A 12,033-nucleotide genomic window follows, 5' to 3' on the forward strand; every position below is an offset into this window, starting at 1 on the left:
TAATGTAAGTTATGTTTTTGTTTGTTTTCTTAGCGCTTTCGATGAAGTTTCTGCCATGAAACCATTCTAAATTACAAAAATGTATGTCATTTTGGCCAAACACAGTGACTGTGAGTCTGGCCTTGGGGTTGTTTCTGTCCAAAAACAGACACTTTATGGTATTTCCGTTTCTTTTTTAACAGATTTTGAAGTTAATCTTTGACTGAATTAAAAACAACAAATTATATGGCGACAAAGTCCCCAATAACAGTAGAAAAATCAATATAAAAAAAACAGAAAATTTTCCCGAAATTTTCATTGTACTATTAAATGAACTCAAAATCGTTCAATTTTTTTGATGACATGTTTTGAATTCCCACATCTGCCCAGAAATCTACAATATACTTCCTTTTTCCGGTCTCCTTTGTATGAAACTTTGAGTAAAATATATATTTATCAGTCTAGTATGAAATTCAAATAGGAAGGAACGCAATACCAATTTTATTTTTAATAATTCCTTGATATAAAAAACGTTACCTGATGATAGTGTTTCTTTGATTACATTGCATATGACGTCATAACTTAAATAACATCACAACTAAAATCCTTAGCAACAGTAACAAAATCGGAAATGTTATGGTATTTCTGTTTCTTTTTTTTAAGAAATATTTTAGTAACAAAAAAATAATTCAAACAGACTTCGTCCCCATTTACAGGTAATGCCTGCCTCATATTAGAAACTTTGTCCCCTTTTACAGGTAATGGTTGCCTCATATAAGTATGATGGAGCGTAGGTCAACATTTAGGCCTTTTATATCTGCAGTATGGATTTTGCTCATTATTGAAATATAAGGCACAAAATGTGCACCATAATTCAGTTACCTTGTTTTGTAACCCCCATTGACATAATGGTTACGTTCAGTCTGATTGGTAACACTCATACAAGCTATCATAAATCATTATATTCAGAAATTCTCAAATACTAAACAGGTTGGGGACAACCCACCAAATGGGGAACTCAGTTTAAGTATAATAAAAAAAATAATCTTTAGTTTAAACGGCACTTAGTACATGCGTATAAACAAGTGGACTCACTTGGAAGGTATTTTTAGGGCTGAACTGTTCAGTACGATAAAAACCACGAGGTCAAGGTTTGTTTACATTGTACGTTGAGAAATGTCTTTCGTTGGCCTATCTATCATTGATCTGATATTTTTCTAAGTTTTTTATATGCCGGACGACAATTAATAGAAAGGCAAATATGTGAACTTGGAGAAAATCAGAATTTACATCTTTAGGGAAAGGAAGAGTCAAAAGAGCAAACCAGTCACGGCAGTCATGGCAGTGACAGTGTTAACCGTTTAAAAAAAAAATAAATGTACCACCGGCACTGTAAATAAAACCAAACACTTTGCATATCAGGCAATGACGAAATTATGTGTGTTTCAACACTTCCAAAATAGTTCGGAATGTAATTTATTATTGATGTGTCATTTAAATTATGTTCTTAACCTGTTTAGGCTTAGTCCAAGCACAGTGGCTTGTTACAAGCCCCTGTGGTCCAAGATTACTCTGAAGTAAAACAGCTGTTATGACAGACAAGCATAGGAGTTTCTCGGACACCCTGCTGTTTTTATTGCAAAAATCTATGACTTTGCAATACTGTCCTCGTTATGCTTCCATGAACAGGAAGAATAACAGTTACTGTGTAAATAAGTAAACTGTCAAAATATGTTTAATATTTTAATCTTTGCATTATGTCATTAATAACATGTGTATTTCAAAAATGATTGACAAAATAGTTTGAGTTTCTTCCCACTGTGACTATTCTCTCACCCTACACAAATCCTGGCTTAAACACTATCTTCATGCATAATGTTATGTGAATATTTACTTTAACAAACAACAGTTAATTTTAGTCCCATAGATTTTCTTTCTTATTTAGTTTAATTTGTGATATAGATTATATTATTTCTTAAGTCTCAATACCAGGAATCATCCAGGACTTTAATTATTTTTTTATTCTGAAAGAATTTGTAAAGTATCTGAAAGTTGGATGAATGTTGAAGGAAAAGTCCTGACATATCCTGGTCTATATTATTTTTTTTTTTTAAAGTCTTGAGATATCCTGAGAATTCCCCTAGTTTATAGCTGCTTGATTTGAAAGTCCTGAAATTTCCTGAAATTCTCCCATTAACTTTTTCACTAAAAAAATGTTTAAATGCTTTACAGGATATTTTCAGGATTTCCCAGGATAATCTTGAGATATCCTGATTAAAAAAAAAGTCAGGATTTATTTCTGCAAGGGTGTTCCACAAATGAGTAACAATCCCTCATTTGAGTAATCATTTTGTAGTGCTAAAAAATAAAATATTATTAACTGAGTGTTTTTTCAAAAATGGCACATATTCATGAAAAATGCAGCAACTTTTCCAAAAGTTGATTATCCTTATCTTGATTTACAGATGAAGATACAAGCCCAAGAAAAATTTTAAAAAATGACTTTTTTCAAGGCTTCCAACTTTTTTAAAACCCATAATAAAAATAAAGTTCTTTGGGAGAAGTTGTTCCATTTTCTATATATTTGTGCCATTTCACCTTAAAAGACCCATTTTTAGAAAATTTAGTTTTTAGCATTATGAAATGATTACTCAAATGAGGGATTGTTACTCATTTGGGGAATACAATGTAGGTCCCCATTTGGTGGGTTGTCCACAGGCACTTGTTTCTATCCATATAAATTCTATCTATTTATATGGATAGTCGACCTTCGTATGGATAGAAACAAGTGCCTGTAGGGTTGTCCCCAACCTGCTAAAGTTTTCAAAACTAAACATGCTATAACAGGTAAATAAAGGAAAGTCATATACAGGTAAATTATGACTGAAATCATTTTAATTACATAGCTGAAATGCTCTATGATCGTATATGGCCTAAACAACCAAATTCGAATCATTCAAGGCCGAACTGGCTCCGTGGCCGAAATGTCTTATCCGTATTTGGCCCCCTTTTCAGTTTTCTGACTCCTATTCTACACCTCCCAGCTGATTACAAATCTGACAACCTGCAATATAACTGATCAAATATTTCATATGAATTTTTCTTAGGTACAGCACCTTCATCAATTTGTTCCACTGGGTTTCCGAGACAAATGAATGTTTCTTCTTCGTCTGAATCCATTTTCTATGTTTTTCATGGAGGCTGCCATTTAAACGTTACCGCAGTAAAATATCACAAATAAAATATTTTTTGGAATAAAAAAAGTATTATGATTATAAGATAAGACTCGGAGTTTGTTTTTAAAAAACATAACGATGTTTAAATGATATTTACTACATTATTTATTAATTTTATCCAATAGAATTAACAAAAATGCGGTCAAGATTTATCCTCACAGCACTGCGCATGCGAATTAAAAAATGATTTTGGGAATCACCCAGAGATGAACTACCTGCATAAGAATTTTTATTGTTTTGTCACGATTTGTGATGTAAGCTATTTAAAAATGGTTCTGCCTATATAGGTTAACATGAAGAAGATATCCTTTAAAGGAATGAGACTGTCAAGTCAAGGAGTCGAAAGACAATCAGGTGAAAACAGCGAAACTCCCATCAGTACACTGGTTGCAGCATCAATTGAAAGTGACAATGTGGCACCATCTGGAACGTTGATTGATGAGCCTTCAATGCGTAAAAAGGAAAAATTTGGACTTTTCAAAAGTTTTAAAAGAAAATTGACGTTAAATTTTAGGCGTAAAACAGATGAAACTGACCACACTCACACCGAATCTCATTACACTGCTCCTAACATTTGTGATTCAAACTCAAAGAAAAAGAAAGGAAGATGTCGAAAAACAATCTGTGATGCTTCATTAAAGTCTAATTCCTCATCTCATAGTTGTGATAGCTTAGATCTGACCACATCTTCAAACAATTTACACAAGTTTAGTGATTATCATGTGAATACAGATTCAAATTCATTATTGACAAAAGATAAAGTTAGTTATCGTAATAAAGACATTTCAAGATTTCAGCAAAGTGATCATATAAAACCTGAAAAACACTCAAAAGAAAAACTGATTACATATCAAGAGGTACAACAAAGTGGGCAAGGAAATTCTGTGTATGCCTCGTCAAACGGACACTGTCTCAACTTGACCAGTTTTGTCTCAGTTGAAAAAAGACTAAATAATTCTCAGGAGCTGCTGTGCCATCCAGAGATTCTTGATGATGAAGGTGGTCCTAAAATCTGGAGTTTAACGCAAGAATTGTTCAGACTTTCAAAATTTGGATGGTATTGGGGTCCTATAACAAGAGTTGAAGCAGAAGATAAACTACTAAATCAGCCTGATGGTGCTTTTCTTGTTAGAGATAGCTCAGATGAGCGCTATTTGTTAAGTTTAAGTTTCAGATCATATGGTAGAACTTGGCATACAAGAATTGAACATTGTAATGGAATGTTTAGTTTCTATGCACAACCAGACACTGAGGGTTATCCCTCTATTGTTGATTTAATTGAACATTCAATGAATGATTCTCAGACTGGAATATTTTGTTATTCTCGTTCAAGATCCCCTGGTGCTCCGTCATTCCCGGTTAGACTGACAAAACCTGTGTCAAGGTTTACACAAGTCAGATCATTGCAATATTTGTGTCGTTTTGTCATTCGTCAATATACTCGTTATGACCATATTCAAGAACTACCACTGCCGAAAAAGATAAAGGGATGGATTGAGGAAAATCAATATTGATATAAACATGTACATGTGTACATGCATTAAACATTTTCATTTTTATTTGTAATGTATAAATTGAAGACAAGAGTAGGTTTAAATGTCATGATTGTAATTACAAGTTACATGTACACAAGTAAAGCTTAAGGAAATGAATAAGAAAACCGTCTCTTTGCCATCACTTTGTTACTATTTGTTACAGCACTACCAACACATGCAGCAGCTATGACCACAAGCTCATAGTGAAACCAAAACACCCTATTTTAATTTTCATTTAATTTCTACATGTAATATAATAAGATCATGGGCATTGTTATTTTATTTATACTTGAAACATGTACTGTTACAGAAATTGAACCAATAACTGTCAACAATCTCTTAGTAGAAAAACAACAAACAAATACACATTTTATGTGTATATATATATTAAAATGTATTACTGCAAACTTTCATTTACTCTGACATCAAATAAAAAACCAACAGAACGACCATATACATGTAGATGGTTTTATGTCATTGTCAGAACTTTTTGCCAACCAACTCAGAAAAATACCACTTATAAATTAAGTACATGTGTACCGGTAGGCTTAATAGATGAGACAAACAATATTAATAAACATAAAGAAATTGATCTACAGTTGCTAATTCCATGTCCTTTGGACTGGTCATTGGCAGTCATGCCATCTCTTTATTTTATATACATGTGTAGGGTAGATCTGCATAAACTGAATTAGTGAGCGTTCCATGACTTGATGGGGACATAAAGTTTTTTAACATGTTTAATGTACCATTTTTTTTCACATATCTGCAATCATGCGATATGGCAATACTTGGCTTTAAACATGGTAAAAAATATGTAACAGGTAAAACATTGTTACAGGTAATAAATTGAGTCAGATTTAGAGATTATGTAACTCGACATGTACATTATAATTTTTAGAAACCTACATACATGTACATCATGTATATCATCTCACAAGTGCATGTAATACTGTGTATACTTTTTACCAAGTGTGTCTTAGTGAATTGCATTATTATATTTTTTATGTTAGTAATTCATGTTAAAAGTGTTCCTTTTGGTGTAAAATTGTTATATCTTACAAAAAATAACCAATTTTTTTGATAAATTAAAAAAGAATAGCTTTGCACTTAAAAATATTTTTACATATAGACATGATAGATAGCTGTGAATTTTTGTTGTCCTTAAGGAAAAGGTGTTTGTTAAAATGTGCATATATATATATGCATACATGTACATGTAATCAGTGTATACATGTACATTGTACATCAGTAACATGTACATGTACAATGCAAATTAAAGCACATGTACATTTGTTATAGGGACAATTTGCATCTGATTTTGTAAACTATTCAATTTTTTTAAGGCTAAATATATAATATTTTATGTTAAACATGTTGAATACAAATGTACATGTTCTTTCATTAGAAAAGAAAGGGAATGAGTTTAATCAGACCGACATTTGACAGACAATTTCATGTGCCTAACAATTTTTTTAAAATTTTTTTTTAAAAGTTTTCCCCAATTTATTTTTGATAGAAACTGAACCAATGATTATAGTTGATTCACAAATTTCTATATATTCATTGCTATTTGTTTTCTTAGAAGTGTACTATACCAGTACATCAATGATTGAGTGTATGTCTTTTCAGTAGAATACATTTTCTAATTCATTAAACCTAATTTACTGTACATATGTATACCAATAGTCCAAGAATTAAAAGGAATTCCCATCTGTAAATTTCAAAACTATTTTCTTTTATCAATTTTATCATGTTTATGAAGTAGTTGGTTAAGTATATAAAGAACAATTATTTTTGAACATTTGGAATTGTGAACTACATGTACATGTAACTAGCTATAGCAGTTTATATAAATCTTAATTGAATTAATCGGTATCCCTACATTTAAAATTTATACTTTTTCATTTTGATAGTCAAATGGGCATTTCAAGCACCTTAGCTTTGTTTATTAAGTAATAGTTTAAAATATTACTATGAATTTAAAAATTCACTAGTTATTTTCAAGAAAACGTTTTTCTGTCGAATAAGGTTACCAATTCTAGATCTACAACCTGTGGTTTTGCACATGACGTACATGCAATTTGTTTTTGTAAAGACATCTTGAGACTGTTGAATTTGGAAATGCATTTATTTATGATCAAAATGTTTATTGTTTTTAAAATGAACAACCACATTTTAGTGGGAAATATTATGTTTTATGCTTAAGTTTGACATATTGAAACAATATTGTCATATGTGTACGTCATCCATCTTACATTGTAATTTCCTGGAGAGGGTAAACGTAATTCAAATGGATTAGCAACATTTGGTTCTGGACTAAATACAAACTGTACATTGTAGTCTTAACTATTGGAAGACTGGTATAATTTTAAGCTGAAAATGAGATAAATAATATTTAACGCACTTCTACAAATGTATATGAATCTCATACTTGTGCTATGATTTTGAACCTACATGTATAAATGTGACTAAAAGTAGGTCATGTATACATGTTAGTAAAAAAAACTTTGGGGGAAGATTTTGTATTTTCTTATATAAAACTCTTGATTTATTTTCTTGGCAATGCTTTTCAAGATGAAAGATTGTTTTTAATTGTACATGTACATGTAGCATACATATGTACTTGCCTGTTTGTTAACTTTTTAATTTGGAACCATCAATTTATGATTGATGTCAGTAATTTTGAATTTAATGTTAGTTCGTGCATTATTTTTTTTTCATACATGTAAATCATCTATAAACATGTCTACATATTCTTTTTTTATTTTAATTATTCCTAAAATGATGGATCTTTGATATATATGTACATGTAGTACATTGTTAAAATAGGTTTAAACTTTTAAGAAAGAATACTATCTGTTGGAATCTTAGTACATATTACGTGAGTAACTACTTATATAAATCATGTAAATGTTAGAAATTTACTTTTGTTTCAAGTCAATTTTGAAAGTTAGTGCTATCTTTATATATGTTATAATGTTAAACCCAACGTTGAAATTGTTTTAAAGTGATCTTGAATGAAATATATATATCTACATGTATAAATATTCACATAAGTGCTGATGTTTTTGTACGACATTTTTAAATGCTAGTACCATTTTGTCTAGCTCTCTAGCGGAATTGTATTATCATCATATACCTGTTATAACTATCCTGAAGTGCTAAAAGGGGAGATAACCTACATTCTTGATATTTGGTTTTGGAGGTTTTTATTTGAAAATCTCATTTTTGGTCAAATGCATTTATTAAACAACATAAAGTGGAATTATTATGATTTAAGGAGAATACATTTAACACAATAAAAAAATTAATTGAACAAGACATTAAGAATTAAAATTTAAAGGTCTAATTAATCTGTATTTAAAAAAAAAAGATATGTCAATTTACAATTATTATCAAAAAGCTTATAAAATTTTACTAGATTCAAAAAATTTACATACATGTATGAGGAAACGTAGGTTTTGAAATTAAATTCAACTACTTTAACGGGAGCCTCCCCTTTCAATTGGGAGGGTAAACAGGTATGGTAATAAAAACTTTTTTATTTAAGTTTCCTTTCTCAGGAACATTTGTCTGCTCAAATACATGTATGACCAAATGGTTATGATAAGAGAGGTATGTTTCAAGATAATGATGTAATTTTTTAGAATATAATATTTCTAGGACATTAGCGACAACATGTGCAATATACATATTAGGTTGTTTCATTATACAAAATGTTTTAATTTTAAACAAACGTTCTGATTATAATTTTTAAAATAATCACAAAACTTGTGCAATGATAACTTGTGTGTATATCAGGTTGTTATACATGTTATTTGATAATATTAATATGATCAAGTAGAAATTTAATAATCTTTTATGAATAGATAGGTCTCAATTGACACAATTTAAGCAAGAGTTACTGCCCTTTTGTTACTATTATGGACGTCTTTATGAGAAGTCATTTATGTAAAGATAGGTCTCAATTCACACAATTTGAGCAAGAGTTACTGCCCTTTTTTTGGTCTCCATAATGGAGGTAATTGTGCACAAAAACATTTATAAATCAGATTTGCTACATGTATTCTGGCGGAAAGATGTATAAAAAAGTTGTTTTCTTAACAATTTGAAATTTTCTAATTGTATCTTATGTTTCAATTTGGTTAGTCAAATAAAAACCATTAACCCTTCAAAATGACAGCCAATGAAAATAAGTCAAATCAAGATTAGATAATATCTTAACTTTTCTATACAGAAGATAATTTTTGCTCTACAATATAATTGTAATGTAAAAAAATAATTCTATGATTAATGACTGGTTAAAATGTATAACATTTATCAGCCCGAAAAATAAACCACAGATTATCAGTATTGGTTTAGTTATGACATTTTTAATTAGCTGATACATTTATTTTGTGTCACTATCAAAAAGATAACATGAATGTCAAGAAGGACAAATTTTAATACACCATCAAACATTTTTTCAAGGAATTTTTGTTGGACATGTTGGAAATCAATTTTCTAATAAATTGTGTAAAAAAAAAAAAAAATATTAACAGCTTTTCATTTATATACCAAAAAGTAAGAATGATAGGGTATATAAATTGAAAGGTGTGCAGTCACAGACCCAAGTGTTAAGTTTTGTAAAGATTCTCTTGGTCTATTGTAGAAATTCTTATATGGGTAAAAGGGCTTGATGCCTAGCATGAAGACTGAATACAATGAGAATGATGGAATTATGTAACTTGTCATAATAGATGATAATATTATTCAACCTTTTTTTTGTTTTGAAGTTTTTACATAAAATTTAAGAGTGATAATATGTTTATAACATAAAATTCGCATTTCATTGGGCATAAATCATTTCATTTCATGTCTTTGTCTTTAAAAAGAACAAATTCATCATAGCTTCATTATTGAACTCTCTAGGAAATTAATATACCATGTATTTGTTGATCATTTTGCAAGTCAAAGACTTTTACATTAAAATATATATAAAACAGTTTCCAATGTGTTTTTCTTCAATTTATATTCATATATCCTGTTATCAAATGGTAGATGATTTGAAAGATAAAACTAATTTCTAGGCTTAAACTAGATTTCAGTCTTTCTTATTATAAGTAATAGGATAATTATATTTGGTATGTGCGTACCTTGCAAGGTCCTCATGCCTGTCAGACAGTTTTCACTTGACCTTGACCTCATTTCATGGATCAGTGAACAAGGTTAAGTTTTGGTGGTCAAGTCCATACCTCGGATACTATAAGCAATAGGGCTAGTATATTCGGTGTATGGAAGGACTGTAAGGGGTACATGTTCAACTGGCAGATGTTATCTGACCTTGACCTCATTTTCATGGTTCAGTGGTTATAGTTCAGTTTTTGTGTTTTGGTCTATTTTTCTCATACTTTATGCAATAGATCTACTATATTTGTTGTATGGAATGATTGTATGGTGTACATGTCTAGCGGGGAGATGTCATCTGACCTTGACCTCATTTTCATGGTTGAATGGTCAAAGTTAAGTTTTTGAGTTTTGGTCTTTTTATCTAATACTATATGCTATAGGTCAACTATATTTGGTGTATGGAAATATTTTATGATCTATATGTCAGTCGCGCAGGTGTTTTTGACCTCAACCTCATTTTCATGGTTCATTGCTCAGTGTTAAGTTTTTGTGTTTTGGTCTATTTTTCTCGTACTTTATGCAATAGATCTACTATATTTGTTGTATGGAATGATTGTATGGTGTACATGTCTAGCGGGCAGATGTCATCTGACCTTGACCTCATTTTCATGGTTGAATGGTCAAAGTTAAGTTTTTGAGTTTTGGTCTTTTTATCTAATACTATATGCTATAGGTCAACTATATTTGGTGTATGGAAATATTTTATGATCTATATGTCAGTCGCACAGGTGTTTTTGACCTCGACCTCATTTTCACGGTTCATTGCTCAGTGTTAAGTTTTTGTGTTTTGGTCTATTTTTCTTAAACTATAAGTAATAGGTCAACTATATTTGTTATATGGAAGCATTGTTAGCTGTACATGTCTGCTTGGTATGGTTCATCTGACCTTGACCTCATTCTCATGGTTCATTGGTTTTTATACGACCGCAAAATTTGAAAAAAATTTCATTGTATATTGCTATCACGTTGGCGTTGTCGTCGTCATAATACTTTTAGTTTTCGCACTCTAACTTTAGTAAAAGTGAATAGAAATCTATGAAATTTTAACACAAGGTTTATGACCACAAAAGGAAGGTTGGTATTGATTTTGGGAGTTTTGGTCCCAACATTTAAGAATAATGGGCCAAAAAGGGCCCAAATAAGCATTTTCTTGGTTTTCGCACTATAACTTTAGTTGAAGTTAATAGAAATCTATGAAATTTTGACACAAGGTTTATGACCACAAAAGAAAGGTTGGGAGTTTTGTTTTCAACAGTTTAGGAATTAGGGGCCAAAAAAGGGCCCAAATAAGCATTATTCTTTGTTTTCGCACAATAACTTTAGTTTAAGTAAATAGAAATCTATGAGATTTAAACACAAGGTTTATGAAAGGAAGGTTGGTATTGATTTTGGGAGTTTTGGTCCCAACAGTTTAGGAAAAAGGGGCCCAAAGGGTCCAAAATTAAACTTTGTTTGATTTCATCAAAATTGAATAATTGGGGTTCTTTGATATGCCGAATCTAACTGTGTATGTAGATTCTTAACTTTTGGTCCTGTTTTCAAATTGGTCTACATTAAGGTCCAAAGGGTCCAAAATTAAACTTAGTTTGATTTTGACAAAAAATGAATCGGTTGGGTTCTTTGATATGCTGAATCTAAAAATGTACTAAGTTTCTTGATTATTGGCCCAGTTTTCAAGTTGGTCCAAATCGGGGTCCAAAATTAAACTTTGTTTGATTTCATCAAACATTGAATAAATGGGGTTCTTTGATACCCCAAATCTAACTGTGTATGTAGATTCTTCATTTTTGGTCCTGTTTTCAAATTGGTCTACATTAAAGTCCAAAGGGTCCAAAATTAAACTTAGTTTGATTTTAACAAAAATTGAAATCTTGGGGTTTTGATATGCTGAATCTAAAAATGTACTAAGTTTCTTGATTATTGGCCCAGTTTTCAAGTTGGTCCAAATCGGGGTCCAAAATTAAACTTTGTTTGATTTCATCAAAAATTGAATAAATGGGGTTCTTTGATACGCCTAATCTAACTGTGTATGTAGATTCTTCATTTTTGATCCTGTTTTCAAATTGGTCTACATTAAAGTCCAAAGGGTCCAAAATTAAACTTAGTTTGAT

At 30.6% G+C, this 12,033-nt stretch overlaps 2 protein-coding genes across 3 annotated transcripts in view; one reads left to right on the forward strand and one right to left on the reverse strand.

Moving 5' to 3' along the window:
• LOC134720974 (G patch domain-containing protein 1-like) overlaps positions 1–3,203 on the reverse strand; it is a 39,536-nt gene extending 36,333 nt beyond the window's left edge. For both annotated transcript variants that reach the window (XM_063583603.1, XM_063583602.1), the window contains exon 1: positions 3,096–3,203. In XM_063583603.1, coding sequence (XP_063439673.1) covers positions 3,096–3,159 — 64 coding nt within the window. In that variant the 5' untranslated portion in view covers positions 3,160–3,203. The remainder of the gene's footprint in view (positions 1–3,095) is intronic.
• A 180-nt stretch (positions 3,204–3,383) lies between these two features.
• LOC134720975 (uncharacterized) lies at positions 3,384–9,740 on the forward strand. The gene has a single exon (XM_063583604.1). It carries the CDS (start codon positions 3,509–3,511, stop codon positions 4,727–4,729), a length of 1,221 nt encoding a protein of 406 aa, XP_063439674.1. The 5' UTR covers positions 3,384–3,508; the 3' UTR covers positions 4,730–9,740.
• Positions 9,741–12,033: the final 2,293 nt, after the last annotated feature.

The sequence above is a fragment of the Mytilus trossulus genome, chromosome 6 (assembly GCF_036588685.1).
Source record: "Mytilus trossulus isolate FHL-02 chromosome 6, PNRI_Mtr1.1.1.hap1, whole genome shotgun sequence".
Classification (NCBI taxonomy): Eukaryota; Metazoa; Mollusca; class Bivalvia; order Mytilida; family Mytilidae; genus Mytilus; species Mytilus trossulus.

Coding starts and splice junctions, on each gene's coding strand:
- LOC134720975 (XM_063583604.1), top strand. CDS start 3,509: ATGAAGAAGATATCCTTTAAAGGAATGAGACTGTCAAGTCAAGGAGTC.